General features: G+C 37.9%; 1 protein-coding gene across 1 annotated transcript in view; it reads right to left on the bottom strand.

The window, feature by feature from the left end:
* LOC149537007 (phosphate transporter PHO1 homolog 10-like) overlaps nucleotides 1-19926 on the bottom strand; it is a 351025-nt gene that overhangs the window by 67260 nt on the left and 263839 nt on the right. The window contains exons 8-10 of the mRNA XM_089806833.1: nucleotides 7779-8025; nucleotides 7361-7465; nucleotides 7233-7277 (exon numbers count right to left, since the gene is read on the bottom strand). Coding sequence (XP_089662959.1) covers nucleotides 7233-7277; nucleotides 7361-7465; nucleotides 7779-8025 — 397 coding nt within the window. The remainder of the gene's footprint in view (nucleotides 1-7232; nucleotides 7278-7360; nucleotides 7466-7778; nucleotides 8026-19926) is intronic.

Raw genomic sequence — 19926 nt, 5'->3', positions numbered from 1 at the left:
AAAATCATTTCTAACTACTTAGGAATGAATTTTAACTCATTTACATGCAACGAAAAATAACATAATATTTTTAAAAACAATAAAAACAAACTCAACAAACCTGGCTAGGAATAATATTTTTCTTGCAAAACCACTTGAAATCCTCATTAAATCCACTCGAATCTGCCTTCAATAAAAGGAATCAGCTAGCAAGGGCTTTGGAAGCCTATTTCCTCCTCTAATCCAAGTCCACAATGCTGCAAATGCAAATTGGTGAAAAAAGGTGTTTTTGGGTGTTTAAAGCCAACTTTTGCCGTACACATGAGTTTTTTATAAAAAAAACTAGCTCCTAAAATATACGAGTTTTTCCAAGAAAAACTCTACGAGCTGAAAAACTCGGTGAGTTTCTACTACTCAGAAATTAAATAGGGAGTATTCCATCTATGGTCGTAGCTATTAACTCTTAGTTTATAATAAATCAATACTATGTATGAGAAGTGTTTGTGAAAATGTCCATTGACTATAAGTGCACATTCAAAAAGTAAAAGGATTGCATTTGCATTCTATTTCTTTTCCTAGATATTTTGGTAGTCATTTGCAACCATTTAAACTTTGTTTGAAATCATTCCAAGCAAGCAAAAATTATTTGAAAAGAAAAGATTGATAGAGCTTGCATACAAAGTATTCGACAATATATGTCAAACATCTAAAAGTGAAGTAATCTGGTGTTTTCCCAGTAAGGGTTCTTACACAAAACTTTGTCAGTTCGCACATGATAGTGAGTATCTCCTTATCATAGACGGAGTACAATTTCTCTACTCCCAAGAAGTGACTCTTTAAAGCAATGAGGTGAGGGTCCTACATTAAAGTTGTCCCAATGTATTCTCTTGATACATCACACTCAAGGATGAAGGGCCGAGTAAAGTATGGTAGTACCAGAACTAGACATGAACTTATGACTTCCATCACCTTGCCAATGGCGATTTTGTGTTTGTTCATCCTAATGTAAAGATCCCTTCTTTGTTAGATCTATTAGTGGGGCACTAAGCTATGAAAATCCCTTTACAAACCTTGTTGAATAACTCTACAATCTGAAAAATTGACACATCTCTGAGAGAGAGTCTTGGGAGGGGGTAGTCCAGAATGGCTTGAATTTTCTCTTAATGTACCAAAATCCCTCAAACCCTGATGATGTGTCCCAAATACAATATGATGTGTCCCAAATACAATATCTCTATAATTCCAAAATCACGTTTGGACCTCTTGGCATAGAATGACTGTGACTTCATGATCCCTATATATTCGTCAAATGCCTCAGATATTCCTCCAATGTCTTGTTGTGGATGAATTTGTCATCAAAGAACACCAGTAGGAACTTGTGCAATTTCTTGTTAAAGATGTGATTCATGTAGGGTTGGAAGGTAGTCGGAGCTTTGGTCAACCCAAACAACATGACCAACAACTAATAGTGTTTGTAATGAAAATGAAAGGCTACCTTCTGCTTTTCTTGCTCCCTCATGTAGATCTAATGGTAGCCAAAGAAATAGATTACATCATTTAATTCATCTAACAACTTGTCGATTCTAGGGATGGGTATTTATTTTTCATAGTCTTTTTGGTCAATGCACAATAGTCCATGCACATCCGAAGGGATATATCCTTCTTTACAAGCACTACTAACTACACGAAGGGACTAGAACTAGTCTTGATCCATCCTTTGTCGAGGAGTCCCTAGATTGTCTTCTATATCTCATTTGTGAACTTCTTAGGATGACGGTAAGGTGTGCTGATGACAGGCTTGGCTCCAACTCGATGGTGTGCTCAAAACCACGGTGTGGAGGCATGCTAGATGGGATGCCAACAAAGACCATGCAATGTTTATCCAACACTCTTTGAAGCTACTCATCTTGGTAGTAAGTATGCTACCTTTATATAGGTTCTGCTAAGACCAAACCATGCACTGCCTAGATAACATCATCGTATCGAAAGATTGTCTCCATCCTCGTATTGATATTTCCTCTAATCTACGATTCGACATTCCCCTCCACACTAAATTTTTCCCACCCATTTCAAAGGAGTACTCCATTCTCTTCAAACTTTGTGTAATTCTCAATAGCCTCCATCATTTGGATGCCCAATATGATCTTTGTGTCATCTAGATCTAGTAAAAAGAAGTCATCTGTCACTGTGTTGTTCCCCGTAGTAATGTCAGTTGCAGAACCATATGGGTACATGACAAGAGATTTTCTCCCACCACCTTGAATTGGAACCCTTTGTGTGCCTCTGTACACAAACCCCTTCAGATCACCAATGATGAATTGATGAAGTTTAGTGTGGCGACACTATTGAGCATAACTGTGACCCACAACCCTTGGAGTGTACTTCATACCCAAAAGATAATGCACCTTGGAGTACCAACAATTGTTGTGATGGTGCCTCTTCATTGCACCAAGGTGGAAATCCTCTCCCTGTAGTTTATGCTAACCTCCTTGGAAGCTCATTAACCGTCTCCTTTCAATTCAATTCTCTCATGCTCCTTCTCACCATAGAACATCAATTGAATATAATGGATTTTTCCTTTGCCTAAGCATCAGTGTCATGGTTCAAAAAACTCCCTATAGTTAAAATAGAGTCTCCTCTTGAGCTACTATCTAGTGGCTACATTCAATGGTGGCTTCTCTAGATGGGGTTTGTTGTCTTTCTCCTTCTGGGTGAGGGGTGGCTTGGGGTATAAATAACTCTTGGAGGAAGAAGAGGATGTTGTCATGTCACATGCCTTTCGTTATCGCTTTGACGAGTGTGATGTGCTCGAATCCTTTCAGCCAACCTTTCAAAGGTTCCATTAGCCTGTTCATGAGAAATACAATCAATTGCCTCTCTAAGATATCTATTACTACCATAGACAGTCTCTGTATTTCTATAATATAATTGTTGACTCACCCGGATCGCTTCAATTGCGCTAACTACTTAAAATTAAGTTTTGGATATTTCCCATCAAAGTGGTCTATCAACCTCTTTGTAAATTAAGCATAGGAGCTTATTTGATTGTGGCCAATGCTAACCGTTCCATGATGCCACCATTTACGAGTGATCCCTTCCAAAAGAAACACTGCAAATTCGATTGCCTCATCTGTTGGCATTAGGTTAAGCTAGAAATATGTGTTCACGTTTTGTACCCATGTCCATGCAGAGATTGATCTAGATCCATCAAAGGATGACATATCATTGTACCGGCCACGACTTTTATTGCTTGTAGTTCAACATAAACCCTCTAGGATATGTCTCCTTGGATTCACATTCTTTTAATCTTCCCTTGCTTTCTCTTGTATTTCTTGGAAAATGGACTCTCGCTCTATGAGAGGTCCTTTGGTTCCTAGAGGGAATGTTGACATTGATGATCAAGAGCATGAATAAACATTTACTCTCCCTATGGTAAAATTATCATCGTGCCTATTTTTTTCTTTGTATGTAATAACCCCAATAGGTTATAACATCTTCAAACACCAAAAATCTTTATACTTCAGTTGTTTGAAATTTCGTCAAACACTTTGCAAGAAAGCTCTGATACCACTGTAATAATCCTGCTCAATTCCGACCTTAAAATGCTGATTGAAGGCTCGAAGAATTTTGTCAAACACTTTGCATACAAGGGGTCATATGACTGATATAACTTTTCAAATTTCTGCAATGACTTTTGTTTCGCTTTGCATCAAAGAGAATGCTCACAAAAAAAACTCCAGATTGTCTAAACAATGACCTAACATGAATGTGCAACTAATTTTGACAATATTCAATACAAATATGTGACTTAACTACTTGCAATATGCAACTACAGCAACTAGTAATTATGACAAATACTTTGGATGCAACCTAGGATGGCATTAATGCACTTACAACCAAGTGGCATTAATATAAACACTTAGTATGCAAAATTATAACATTATTTATGCCAAAAAAAGAACTTACAACCAATTGACATTTTGTCAAACAATTGGCATGCAAACTAATAAGTTGATCATCAAACTCTAGGTTTGCAATATAGATAGTCTAAAAATTACAATGCTCTTTCAATTGCAAAATCCTAGCCTTCCTTTGATACCAATAATACCAAATGGCAAACAAAGACAAGTTCAATATGAAAATAGTGAAGTGCTGAAGCTATATTTTGGACTCAGTTGAAAACCTACATTTCTCAGAAAATATGCCAAATGAGAAGTGAAGAACCTGATTGTAGATGGCTGTAATAATTTTCTACAATGCTGCCCCTTCTACTTTGCTTTTTTCCGAATTTGCTTTTTTTCTTTTTTCTTTTTTCGAACTGCTTTTTCAGATTGCTTTTTTCGGAGCTACTTTTTCGGACTGCTTTTTTCGCCTGCTTTTTTTTAGGTCTTCTTTTTCGGCCTGCTTTTTTCGGACTGCTTAAAATGCCTCTTGAAATGCTAAAATGCTGAAAAATGGCCTTAGGCCCAATGATGCCCTAGCTGAAGTGACTGAAGTATCACCTCCAAATGTGCAACCCTTCAGAAGATATTTCACTTCCTCAGTTATGCAAATCCAAGGGAGTTTTCATTTCCAAAGATCAACTGACTATTTGAGACCACTTGGCTCCACAATAGACTATGTGACTGAATCACAATTTGATGTCAAGAGATAAATAAACAACTGGATGATTAGAATGAAGCCCGGGGTGCCTATTTATTCTTTTTCTCCACTTTCTCCAAAAACTTCTAGAACATTATTTTATTTTATCTATTAAGTGACTCTATAAAAAATATTTTATAATTCAAGTCATTTTATTAAATTAATTAAATTTAAAGTTACCTTTTAATATTTATTTATTTGATAACTTTATAAATAATTAACTTAATACCTCTTATTTATTTAATTAAAATAATTAATTAGTCATCTTCATAAAATATTCATTATTTTGGACAACCTAATTAATTAAATTAATTAAATCAAATTGCCTCCAAAATGGGGACATGACATTGTATGTTTTCCCTTCTACCAACCTCCACAATGTCTCCTCCACTAACTATTATCGTTCTTCCCCTTTGACTGTGGTTTTGTTGAGCTGCGCCTAGCTCTTGGTTAATACCCTTAGCATTTCATTTCAGCATCCTAAGGTTCTCCTATTCTATCAACAAAAGAGTACCTCCTTCTAGTATACAATTGCATCCACTACCCAACAAGCTAGCAGAATCACAAGCATTGATACCATTGCAATGTACCAACTGTTCACAGTTGTATAATAATCAAATATAGCTCTCTCTCAACACCCAATCCTTGGTGTACAATAGTTTTATGAAATGCTCCTACAAGTGGCAATGGTAATAGTATGATGGAGTTGTTATTGTCATACGATAGATTCACTACCCATATGGTTGATATAGGGCCCTCTTGGTGAATATGTTGCGTCCACATGACATCACTAGCCTAGTTTGTATGGAAAGTCTTGCTTTCGTATCATGGTTTCAATCACATGCCCACTTTCTTCATATGAACTTGATTACCAATTATACACATATATTCCTCACCTTTGTATGATGGAAGATGAATTAATGTCATATGGTAGTGAAATGGGTCCCATGCAAAGTTATCACATCAATACAATTGCTTACAAAGACTTACAAGCTTCTTCCTCATCTCCTCAATTTTGTATAGTTCCTCAGATAACTAATTGATTCCGTATAAATAACTTGATATGCCAAGAATATAAATGCCAGAAGGTAAAAAGATCAATACTAGAGAACTGATCAGAGATGATTTGCACAAGAGGCAAATGTATTCAATAGTGATAGCACTTCAAATCACAATAATTTCGGATGAAGAGTAGAGCAGAATAGAGTGAGTAGTTACACCCACCAAAACTCCAAATACCAAGTAGGAAGGATCTTTCACCTCTGAAATGGTGGACAACTAAACTCCAATCGGAATTTGCACATTCCAAGTAAAATATCAAATTCACATACCTACAACAATAACTAACCTTCCTTATGTATAGCTTTAGGGAAACTTCACGAAGGATTACAAATAGTGTTGACACTACCAAAATGTTACTAACAATAAAATAAAAAAGGGCCTGAGAATAATAAATTTAATTTCCGGGCCATACACACAAAATCGTTGAATTAAATAATATCAGGGACATTATACACTCCCTTGCAGAAGTATGCAAGAGTGGCCTTAATGGAGAGAAAGTTGGGCAAAGGGAGTACAATATAAAATTTGAAGGAAAAACAAGCTTGTGGAAGGTTAAAGACGATAAAAGAATTTTCCTATGTGCTTGATAGTGTGAAAGAAGCTTTGGAATGTCTGAATCAGCACTCCCAAGCAAGCAACTTCAAGGCACTAGATTTGCATCAAAATATAACCATGGAAATCCCTAATGGAGAAACAAAAAAGTTTCCCAGGTTTATAGGAAATCGATTGGAGACTTCTATCAAGTAATTAAAGACTTTTGAGACAATCTGGATAGAAAATGGGCAAGACGATAAAACATTTCAGCTACAATCTTCTCCAGCCACCTTGCGAGGTGTAGTGACTGATTAGTAAACAAAAATTGACGAACCTCCATAAATACATGGGACACATGAAAAGAAGCCTTCGAAGAAGAGCTTAAATTGCTTCATGAAAATAATGAAATAGTAGAAAAAATGTACGACACAAAACAAGGTAAGCAGGACAATGTACGAGTTTATAATCAGAGGCAAAGAATCGCTGGTGAAATTGGAAATGGAACTGGCTACTGGTTGAAGAAAGTGATGGCTCATTGAAGGTTTACTTTGGTCATTATAAAATATTATAGTAGTAATATCACAGTCCTATTCTGAAGCCTATGATTGGGCAAGGACATAGAAAGAGAAAATAAAATGTCCCCACTTACTAAAACAAAACTAGAGGAAGATGGAAATTTGGATGACAACAATGACAACGAACTACATGGCACAAGCACTCCAAAAGGCCATGCTTCAAATAATAATAGAATTGAAGGCGGATAAAAGTTGAGTTTTGTTTGTTAGATGATGCCCATACCAATTTGAAGACCAAACTGAAACGTACTCTTTACACGGAAAAATCCACTCCATCAAAGCCACTACATCTTGCTAGAGAATGTGTGAATTGAAAGATTTAGTACTCCACAAAATTATCCAAATCCACAAAAATTCAAGTTTTCAACAATGAAAATTAAAAATAATTATTTATGAGAGTTCTACTTTGTCAGATACTTGGGAAACAGTGAAACAACAAACCTGACTGGTAAACTGGTCTGCTAAGAAAAAGTCAGGAAGCAAAACCTGCAATGGATTGCACCTATCAGTTTCTTTAAGAACACTTCACCAAGTACAGTACATATTACAGGAAGGAGATTGCATCATACCTTGTAAAAAGGAGCACACATGCAGCGAAAAGAACTTTGTAGCAAGAAAATACGACTTGAATGATAAAAAATCTTCAAAGGGCAAAACAGAACAAATAACAGAACCTGTAAAACATGAAATTTATCAAAATTAAAATAAAATTTAATGGCCTAGAAAGCAATTGGATTTCGTTTTGCAGTACTTAGAACCAAGGGGTATTTCTATATCTGTAGTCAAATATGAATCACACAACTAAAAAATGTTTTATTGCTTGCTGCTTTATTCCTCTTCTGTTTGTCCTTTCTTTCTTTTCTTTTGCATTTCTCATTAATTTCATGAGGTCTATTTATAAGGTCATTGACCTCACCCTACAAGTAAAAAATATTTGAAAGCCAGGGTTTGCTTAACAGAAATTCTAACCTCTAGGAGTTATCTTACCAACATTAGAATCAAAGGTATGACTTCTGGAATTGTCGGAAGATCCCTTGTCTCCATGTTTAAGTTCGAAATTATACCAAACATTGTAAACAGTGAAATTGCCATTGCAGTGAGCAAGATTTCCCTGTATCCTAGCTCAGTTCCTGGCTTAAAACCAAAGATAAAGGGATAATTGATCCGATAGTGAACCCACAGGTATATATCTGCTGCATACATAAGCATATGAAGAAAAATACAGCCCAATATGCTGCAAGAAAATTAAACTCATTAGAAAGGCCAGAAATAAAAAGAAAACAAGATCCATTTAATCAACAAGTTAGCTTTAACCATAATAACACATTTTTATGCTGATCATTCTAAAATAACATAGATAAATAAAATTTGAATTACAAAATAATTTCCTAGGATGTAATAACATTCCAGAACAAACAAAGGGATATGACAAAATAAAATGATTTGATCATTCTAAGAGATTATTAGGTAAAATATATTCCCTTGAGAATATTGGAGCAAAAAAAGGTTGTCATGCAACATGATATGATGTAGTATTAAATGCTAAACTAACATGTATTATCACAGGTTTATTGAACAATGGTGTCACATCCTCATAATCAATATCAATGTTGAACAGTGAATGCATTTAAAAGAATTAAGCATAACAAATTGGTGATATGGGAGGAGACATGGTACCTATATTGGCACCATGTGAATTTATGGACACCCATTAACTGGGCTAGGTAAGCGATGAGTGACAACATAGGAAGTCTTGGAATAATGAGAAAGTCATTTAATTTACAGCAGTATAGGGGTGTAACATGTACCCAGTGCTTCTATAAATTAGACATACACAATGCATTTCAGAGTGGGGGGATAGCATGATGGAGTGTATGGCAGGTATTGGAGGACTGTCTCCTGCCATAACATTATGGCAGCATGGCACCCTTCTCCTCTCTGCAGAAGCTTTATGCAAAATCAACTCTCACAGGGGTAGGTGTAGAGAAAAATGAGGGGCCCCTCCTTACACCTACCAAGAGCATTGCTGGTGACATTTCCTTGAAAGCTCCTAAAGCCTTTTGATCAATTTATGCTCTTTATCTGCAAAAACCTCGCATTCATTACAATCAATGAGACGGCATCCTTTGCTGTATTGCGTGTTCTATTTGTAATTCCACATATTGTGTGCATAGCTACCAGAGCATTTCAGGAGAATCTCTATGAGCTCTGATAGATGTCTATACCATTGTTCCAAAGCTCCTGGATTTTTATCGCAGGAAGGGCAGATGCTGGCTGAGGTTGTTGAGTTGGGCTTTACAAATGTTGGCCTACTAGGTTTCTAAGGCATTTTCAACAGATCTATTTAGTGTTTATCCAGTAAGCATGGAACACCTAATAGTTGCATGTACAGAGAAGTTTTTAAAACCTCTTCAACAAATCCATATTCTCCTTGCTCTCAATGCATTTCATGAGATCCCATCTTTTGATGCACCCTGTCAACCAAAAAGCTTTCCTGTTGGCACAAGCAGTCAATGCATTGGTAAGGGATTCAGCTTCAAACTTGCCAGTTGCATTTGCTTGAAAGTTATTAAGTCTTTTCAACACATAATTTCCTGCACAGCCTATAACCATGGAATCCATTTTATGAGTTTAGGAAGAGGAGGACAAGAATGGGTTCAGATCTTGTATTTCTTGAATGATGCTGGTAAGGTGAGAGCATTTCAAGAGGGCTGCTTACTGAGAGTAATTGAGTGGATGAACAGGACATGGGAGGAGCTTGAAGGCTATGCATTGGTGGACAATGAGTGGGAGAAGGAAGACAGAGATAGAGAATATGTATGGGAGAGCAGAATCAAGATAGATTTACTTGATGACCAAGTTTATAGCTAAAATAAAAGAATGCATAACATAAAAGAGAGATTATAAAAATGTACCTTCCACATTATACAGGACTGCAAGTATTACTTACTGTGATGGTTTTCCTAAATATAATTTGGTGTTGAAGGGACTTGTTAATAAAAGTATGGAAATATCATTAGGGAGATTGTAAGAAACCTATTAGTTCTACTTCTAACCCTGAAGTCTCAATTTTGACCTTTTGACAGTTTGTCAAATGTTTGGCATGCAATGCCTAAGTTTTTGTTTTTGAGTGTATATGTGTTTTTTTGCATTTGAAATTTGAAAAATTTGCATTTCCAAAACATATACCAATAGATAGAAATGATAAATAACTTGCACAAACAAATAATGAACATTCAAACCTTCAAATCAAATTTTATTTTCAATATATCAAGTCTGACACACTTTGTTTTACATCACTATAACATGTACTATTTCAATATATTTGCCCCAGCTCTACAAAAAAAGATTGAATATTATTTAATCTTCATATCCAGATGACTGAAATAAAAACTGGTAAATCTGATGTGAAAGAATCAGCATCAGCAATTCTGGAGACCAGTGCGATGATAGTAAACCCTCAAAATGGATGCTAGACAAATCCCATGAATGGAACACAGCCTGCAATCAAATATTCTTCAACAATCATCTTCAAACTTCTGATTCGCAAATAAGTATTCTCTGAAACCCTTGCCAAGAGGAAGGTACTATAACAATTATTATTTACCGGGTATGGTAGCATCACTATTCACAGGTACTGTAGCAGCAATATTAAAGCTTCAAATCTGATTAGCAATGGCTGCCAAAGATAACCTATGGGTCTGCAACAAATAAGCATCAAATATTTGCATGAACTCTTAATATTTCTTTCACAAATCTGCACACTGAAGACATCTGAATGAAGCCTTCTGTTAAGCAATAATTCGGTTGATCACTCACAACCTAAAAACTGCTAATGAATGAATACTGGACAATTTCCAATGCCCTGGTACTCATTTCTATTGTACAAACTCCAAGATACCAATTTGCAAAGACGAGTGATCATCGATAATGAGTTTGATTTATTTTTTGAAACCCTTTATATCCTCTCTACTCTAAATGCCTTTCATTCTCTTTTGATATCTACTTTCAGGATTTTAATAAAACTTCATAATAAATCTCCATAGAAGGCGCCCAAACCAAAGTCATAATAAATGCTCATTAATATCACAATGACATTTACTAGGTTAATAATATATCTCATAAAGTGGCTCTCATTCCAACTTAAATGCACATTTTGTATAATCAATAAATGTCCTTTTATAATAAAGTCAAATAAAACCATTAAATTGTTTTGCTGCCTAAGTTTGAACTTGGATGCCTAAGGAAGTAAGGATAGGCAGGATGATAACATAATGAGTCGTACTTTTGACAGATAGATAGTGGTAACTGATAATGACATTGAGGACAATAACAAAGTAATCCAAGAAGACCAATTGACGCAAGATTTGGCTTAGGTATGAGACATATCAGTTGACGAGTATGTACAGAAGGAGGCTTGGGAGAGAGTGATCCCCACTGGTACCATAAGTGTCAAACTCATGGTGAGCAGCTTTGTGTACAATTTGTTAGAAATAGATAATACTGAGGGAGGGGGGGTGAATCAGTATTTTACAAATTTTTTCCCATAACTGAGTATTGTTAATTACTTTATAACTTGCATATGAAAGTAAACCAACAATGCTGAATAGTAAACATAACTATGCACATAGAGAACTCATAGTACCATTATTTGTTAACTAGGGAAACCCTAGCCAAGCGAAAACCCCAGTGGGGATGATATCCACTAGATGATTTACTAAACAATAGGATCATGTTAAGGATATTGACCTTGTTAGGAGTCTATGAAGTACATATAGTGTCTCGAGTCCTTGTTAGAAGCCTCAACCCTGTTAGGAGTTGGTAGAATAAATACAATATATGCAAGAAGAGCCCACTGTTCTAACATGCAATTATACAATTCAATTCCTTCACAAGATAGGTATACATACAATACTTGCTTTATCGCTGTAACTCACACTTGCTCTGATCTTACATCATATTTTGCATCACATAAGGCTCGCAGATAGTTCTCACAACAATTCACATGTCACATCTAATCACGCAACTTTCCCAATATCTGCACAATATAAGATATTTACTTATACCTTTCATATTCATAAATTATAACTCAGTCGGCTTCCATGTCTTCACATGCTTGACATAATATAAAATAACTTTTGGGTTATTGTCCACATAGTCGGCTCATTGTGACTTGGTAATTATTTTGTAACCAAAATAATTCCTCAGGCCGTACAACTCTGTTTAATGCTATGCTCTGTTAAATACCCGCATTGGTATTCTTATCATAACTTGTGTTGTACTGTCCGTACACATCTCCGCACTAGTATACATCATCATGACATTGTCATGAAACTACCCTAAACTACACATGAGCTAACTCTCAACGAGTCGTCCGTACTCTTAATATCTGCTCACTGTATTGCTGCAAATTGTCTAACACTTAGACAATTTTCTATCTCTAAATGCATAAATGAAATGTTGAATATATGTTGCCATAAATGTCAACCATCAAGACATCTATTTGACCATATTGCCAACACAATCTTCTATGTCGCCTTCCAAGATTGTTGGCTCACAAATTGCTAGAATTCCGAGAACAAGAGGCAGGAAAAAGGGCACACTACAAGAAACAAATGCTACATTGCTACGAGGAGAGGAACTCAAGGAAAGAAGAACCGCTCAACACAAGTAGGCGTCACATTTCCAAAAGATCCAATAATTAATGCCCCCTCTATCAAATAAGGACAGAAGGTGATGTATGAGGAAAGAGACAAAAAAAAAGGAGGTGGAAAAAGCAGTAAGGAGGTTTCTATGAATTTAAGAACAAACCAAGAGATGACAATAACTGCAACAAATAGTGGGAAGAACTCTAAGTTCTCCCAACTGAAGGGACACTCATACAAACACTCAAAGTAGGGCATCACCCATGCAATTGGAGTGGGAAGATATTGCAAGAAAGTTATCACTTCCTTACACCTCCTCAATACAAGTGGGGTTGGACATAGGTAGTTGGGAGAACAACTCCGTATGGACAAAACCATCAGAGCACTCAGAGGAAGTTACTAGTGAAGAAAAGGATCTTAAAGGAGAGGTATAGTACCTATTTGAAAGAACTTTGAGGGGCATATTTTAAATCTTTCCATATCGGAAGAGTCGAGAATAGGGAGCATAACCAAAAACTTTTGGGAGGAGGGAGTACTGGTACTACCAAGGCAATTATGATAGAGATGGAAGGGAAGAGGACTTGTGCATTCCCAAACATACAAGGGAAGCAAGAGGACAATGGAATAACTGACCTCACCGAGTCTAACAATGTACAAAGTTTTGATTGTAGGAGAGAAATGGTCAATGCCTTGAGAAGCATAAACTTCCCAAAATCAGTAAAGACGGATCTAAGGACCTGACCCGCTATTGTAAGACATACATAACCATATGGGAAGTGAAAACTCAAGATGATTAGGATTATTGGTTAAAGGCTTTCCCGGCTACACTGTTTACCGCATAGATTAATTGATTGATGCACATAGACAATGAAATAAGAACAGCAACCGCAGTACCCTTTTATTTGCAAATGCCAACAGATTACATCCAGTGCATAAGATTAGATAAGATGATTTACAATGATCCCAGACAAGGTATAAATATTTTCCGCCTCGGCTACATAACAATACTAATCTACTCGTTGGCTAAAAAATCTTTACTGACGACATGAACCCATCGGCCCATTGGCTACAAAATCTTTACCGATGACAACACCCTGTCAACTACAGTTTCTACCAACAACATCATCCCCCCCAAAAGAAAAAGTCATCTCTGAACGACAATTACAACATATCCAGGACAAATTAACAAAACAAAATACACTAACTGGTCTCCAAAATGTGTTGCATCTGCAGCCTCTGTGAACACAATACTGTCTCCTTAATCAAGCTGACCTTGATAGCCACCCATGCTGCTTTCTCTGGTTCCAACTTTTGGATACCCTGAGCCAAGCATTGTTGAACTGCCTTCAACTGGATGATCAACTCCTCTCGAGCTCTTTGTGCATCCACCAAGACAGCCTCACGTCCAACACCCACTCCAAGTGCAACAACATACACTATGGGGAGTAGCAATTGACAAGTATACAGATCAGCTAGCGAAGCCCAAAAGAACTAGGAATAATCTGAAACAATCATTTTAGGTTGCATTCAAGTTTTGTTGTGATGGCAACAAAGTGGTAGCCAAAATTTATAACACTTGCCAAGGAAAAACTAAGACAGCATAGGCTTACCATCATGGGCTAAAGGAACTCATTGGGAAGTGGGACAACCAGCTAGAGAATAGGTTGACAAAAAGATGGTTCATCAAGGACATGTAATGATCCCTATTGGCTCACTCCGAATCTATGTTGTAGAATACTTTTTTAAGGTTTTTCCAACTTATATATATACTTATCAGTTTTTTCAGTTTATATATATATAAACTGACAAAACCGAAAACTAAAATTATAAGTATCCCTATTGGCTCACTCCAAATCTATGTTGTAGAATACTTTTTTTAGGTTTTTCCAACTTATATATATGTACTTATCAGTTTTTTCGGTTTTTTCAGTTTATATATATTTATATATATATATATATATATATATAGATAAAAATGCTTGGAAATGCAAAGGAAACTATTACAATTAACACCAACAATACCAACTTTATTTTCTATTAGTCAACTTTTGCGAATTTTTACAAGTACCAAATTAAATACATAAACTTATCAAATTTGGGAACGTAGCAAATGAATTTCTTCAACGTGGAGCCTTTGATGATGCTTGAAATCAACAATGCAATTCCCCTTTGCTCAAACTTTTCCACTACAACTCAAATTACAGCTCATAACCGTGAGATGTTGCACCTAGATTGCAGGTTGGAGAATTTCCAACAGTGCTATTGCTGATATGATCGCAGCCTCTTTAAATTGCCAGCAACAACTCCAAACGTCACCTATGATAGCAGAGCAAGGGTCTCCAATGATTGCCACTCAATTTCCGAACACCCACTAATTGTTTGTATAAAATTCCTTGCAGAAAAAACATCCAAACAGCTTGACAAATCGCAGATAATCACCCAGCAATCATGGCATGATTCACCATTACTAAGAATGGCTCAAAGTGCAAGCAAAGACATAGTGCCCAAACATGAACTTTCTTCAAAACCCTCAAGACCAACTTGTCCACAAAATGAAAACAAAAGATATCTGAGAATGATTTGCTTTGCAACAAGCCATTGCTTTAAATAATAATTAGACAAATCTTCTTTATCACTCCAACAATTAGCTTCATGAAGACCCTTTTCACTTAAATGCCTTTTGCTTTATAATTAGGCACATTTTTTAATAATATAATTTTTTTATGCCCTTTGGCTTCAAAAATGATCTTTTCATTAATATCATGATATTCTGATACACAAGGTCATTGTTTCATGTGCCCAAGATTTAAAACTTTTCAACCCGGTCCCTATGAGCTGTAACTATGACCAATGTACAATGCCAACAAAAATAGCAACCTTAGTGTATTTAATTAAATAATAGTCATAATTCACTTGTCTTGCAAAAATAACTCAAGAAATAGAAGAATCTAAATCTGACACCACATGAGTGATCTTGACAAAGAAAGATGAAGAATGAACCTAACAGGTGACTTAAATTAAGTAGACACTCCCTCCAAGATTCTTGGAGCTCAAACTAGAAGCCAAAAATAAAAACTAAGAGTATCATTCTACTCCTTTAACTCATCTAAACTCATTGGATTACTACAAACAGTAAGTCCCACCAAATGGAGTCATAACACTCAACAAGGTCCTCTAATCACCAATATTAGCTTACAAGGACCTAGTAATTTTTTTCCACATAAGTTAATTAAGTAATGCACATAGATAATTGAATAGGAACAGCAGCGACAGTACTCCTTTATTCGCACATACCAACAGATTACATCCAGAGCATAAGATCAGATCCGATAAGATCATTTACAATGATCCTAGACGAGATATAAATACTTTCCGCCGAACCTTCCCGAAGGGGTCCATCGGCTACATAACAATACTAATCTGCTCATCGGCTACAAAATCTTTACCGACGACAACACCCTGTCGGCTAGAATTTCTACCGACGACATCATCCCCCCCAAAAGAAAAAGTCATCTCTGGACGACAATTACAAAATACAATTACAACATATCCAGGACAAATTAACAAAACAAAATACACTAACTGGTCTCCAAAATGTGGTGCATTTGCAGCCTCTGCGAACACAATACTGTCTCCTTAATCAAGCTGACCTTGATAGCCACCCATGCCATTTTCTCTACTTCCAACTTTTGGGTACCCTGAGCCAAGCGTCGTTGAGTTGCCTTCAATTAGATGATCAACTCCTCCCGAGCTCTCTGTGCATCCACCAAGACAGCCTCATGTCCAACACCCACTCCAAGTGCCTTTGGTACACAAACACTCCATGCCGACAGCAGATCCAGGTCTCATCAACTGGTCACACTTTCCACGACTGATAATTGCAACGACTAGGGGTCTAGGGGGCAATGCAAGTGGGGTCCACCAAGACCAAACTAGCACTCCAAAACCCACACAAAACTGCATGGACAAAGAGCAGGATGAGGCGTTTGAAGGGATGAAAGTACGACTAGCTACAGCACCCATCTTGGCATATCCGAACTAGAATAAGGAGTTTCATGTGCATGTTGACGCCTCAAATTAAGTGATTGGAGCAACTCTGGCGTAGACAGGTAGCCATGGATTAGATCACCCGATATACTTTGCCAGCCGACTTTTATCAAAAGTGGAGCAAAATTACAGCACAACTGAACGGGAAGCATTGGGAATGGTTTATGCCATGCAGAAATTCTGTCATTACTTGCTGGCCACACCCTTCGTCTTCTATGTGGATCACCAGGCTCTATTGTACATGATCAATAAACCTATCATTCAAGGAAGGATCAGCAGATGGCTACTTTTGTTGCAAGAGTTTACTTTCAAAATCATTTTACCGCTAGGGAAGAAACATGTCAGTGCCGACCATCTGTCGCAAATCAAAATAGAGGAATCGACGAAGGGTGTGAATGACAACTTTTCTGATGCACAACTGTTTCAGATTGCAATACTGCCAGAATGTTACAGAAGTATCGGAGAGTACCTGTCAACAAGACAGTTTCCCATTGGGATGCCACCAAGTGAAAGGCGCAAGTTGATAATCAGGAGCCGTACCTTTCAATTGATCAACGGATTGCTCTACAAAATGGGGCCGGATCATATTCTTCGGCAGTGTGTGTTAGAAGAGATATCGCAAGTGTTAAAAGAAGCACATGAGGGTCCTGCAGGAGGACACATGGGACCTGACACCACTACGTGGAAGATATTGCTTGCAGGACTCTGGTGGCTGATTGTGTATAACGACGTGTGAGAATGGGTCGTCGGACGTGACACTTGCCAACAGGTCGGGAAGCCGTTGAAGCGAGACTTCATGCCACTTAACCCCTCCCACGCACAGGAACTCTTCGAACGGTGGGGATTGGATTTCATTGGACCCTTAACGGTGAGCAAGGCTAGACGGTGCCGATACATTATTGTCGCAATGGAGTACTTGACCAAGTGGGCGGAGGCACACGCATTACCAGATAACTCGGCCATCAGCACAACAAAGTTTATTTATGAACAGATCATTACTAGGTATGGAATTCCGTTATAGTTAACAAGTGATAGGGGATGACATTTTGTTAATCATGTCATTCGACTGCTCACCACCCAATTCAAGATTTGCCATTCACTGTCGAGTCTGTACTACCCGAGAGCAAACGGACAGGCCGAAGCTACAAATAAAATCCTGGTATCTATCATCTACAAATCCTGCGCGATTGAAGGTGCAGATTGGGAGAAAAACTTACTTGCCGCCCTTTGGGCTTATTGCATGGCGTACAAGGTGCCAACAGGGCACACACCATTCTAGTTAATGTTTGGACAGGAGGCGGTAGTACTAGTGGAATTCATGATTCCGAGCTTGCGAATAGCATTGGAAAACAAGTTAGGTGACGTCGAATGCTTAAGGGACTAGCCACATAATTTGAATAAGCTCAAGGAGAAGTGATTATTGGCGTAGTGGGCGACAGAAGTGACACAGAACAAATGCAAGGTTTGGCATGATAAGCATCTGAAATTCAGCAGGTTTCAACTAAGGCAGCTGGTACTCAAGTATGACGGGCGAAATCAAATCAAGCCGAGAAATTTTAAGGTTAGATGGGTTGGACCCTACCAGATCTGGGAGGTTGGCGACAATGGAGCGATCAAATTGTCAACCTTGGACAAGCAAGAGGTACCTTAGATAGTCAATGGATCCAAATTGAAAATATACCGCGCCAGGAAGATTTCGTCGCTGTCACAAAATGCACAAATGACTCCCTCATCATTGTTGTTGCAGAACGGCCACGCCTTGAGGCAAAATTAAGGTGCTGTATTGGCAAAAAAAAAAAAAAAAAATTAAACAAAAAAAAAGAAAAAAAAGAAGAAAAAAGTGTGGCAGACTGAGGCCCGAGGACTGTGTTCCACAAGCAGCTGTATGTGAGAGGTCCCCTCTTCCTCCCCCGCGGGTCTTTCCGTGGAATCTTTTCATCTTCCCTCAGAGCTTTTTTTTAATTTTCCTGCCGAGACTATTTCCTTGCTCGGATGGTTGCGGATTGTTTTGCTCGCCAAAGATAACAAACTTGCACTTTCCCACGGACTTCATTCCTTCCGCGCGTGAACAACTTCATTTTTTTTCCACGTGTTCTGTCTTACTCTCCGTAGGCTTTTTCTATTAAATCTAGGGGAGGATTTGTAGTGTTAGGAGCAAGAGATGGTGAAGGGGCATTTCTCGAGGTCATGGGTTCGAGTTTTTGCAGGAGTGGAAGTTGTTCATCACATTTGCGATTTGGAGAGTTAGACGGGTTTCTGGAGACTGAGAGATTGAAATGCATGTGTTTTCTTTGGGTCGGGAATTGGGAAGCTGATTCGAGACCGGATTGAGCAGTGGGGGCACATGCATCACCTGATTGCCGATGGCTCACATTGGATTATTAATATTGTTCGAAGATGAGAGAGCCGGCTCTCCTGTGGCTCATACGCCTGATCTCCTCAAAGAAGATAAATTGCAGATGTTCTGATAAGCGCGAGTCTGCAGTGGAGGCATTGCCATAGTGAAGGCTATAAAGAAATCTAGGTTTCTTCGAACTGTGTGCATTTTATGAGAAAAATCTGAGGGGTTTTAAGGGTTCTATAGGTTTCACATCTATGTCGAGTTGAAAGAGAGAGTTGAGCTGCGTGATACTTATGTCGCCGCTCTATCTCTCATCTGCCCTACCTCAAAGGATGGACATTCGGTGTGTTTTATAGTGGTATTGTTTGTGCTGAACTAAGGTGACGTGGTTTTGGTTGAGATGGAAGGTGTTTTGGCTGGGAAATGGTAATGTGAGGGTTTGAAGTGTAGAGAGTCTCAGGTATGGCCAGCAGGCACCTTATTTGTTTTGCATAAGGAGGAAACATATAAGAGATAAGCCGTATTGCATGGAATGGGCGAGCAAGAGGAAGCCATGGAAGAGTCAGTTGTAGGCTAATATGGAAAAGAATGCAAGGGTTTTGGCATCTGGGATCTGAGTTGCAGGCCCGTCGAGTTCCAGTAGCAAGAAACAGAAAGTCAGGGAGGAACTCACTCATTTCACTGCAGTGAATGCTAGAAATGGTGGCAGGAGACCCTGGAGGCAGACCGGATTAAGCAGATTTTGATACGGGCACAGGTGCATTGGGCCATCCAACTTCCAATCTTCTCCATCCAGTTATTTGAATCAGTTTTGCGAACTATGATAAAGGCATATAGTCGGCAAAGCAGAACAAGTACATTTATGTACAAAAAGCATCAGATGACAGTGTCCTTTAAACCGAGGGATTTCACTAAGGTTTTTGGCATTCCTGGCTCTAGTGGTAAGGTTAAAATTAAGAATCGCAAGCTCTCTCAGGAACGGAAGGAACATTGGATACGGGTAGTGGGCCACGATCTTTTACTCGAGGAGATGGATTCAGTGGTTAAAGGGTCGAAATGCAGAGGGCTCCGTAGAGATTTCATTGGAGAGGGTCATTGGAGA

The sequence above is a fragment of the Cupressus sempervirens genome, chromosome 10 (genome assembly GCF_028749045.1).
Source record: "Cupressus sempervirens isolate cs-2001-9-10 chromosome 10, ASM2874904v1, whole genome shotgun sequence".
Taxonomy (NCBI): domain Eukaryota; kingdom Viridiplantae; phylum Streptophyta; class Pinopsida; order Cupressales; family Cupressaceae; genus Cupressus; species Cupressus sempervirens.
This window is presented reverse-complemented; position numbering and strand designations above follow the sequence as displayed.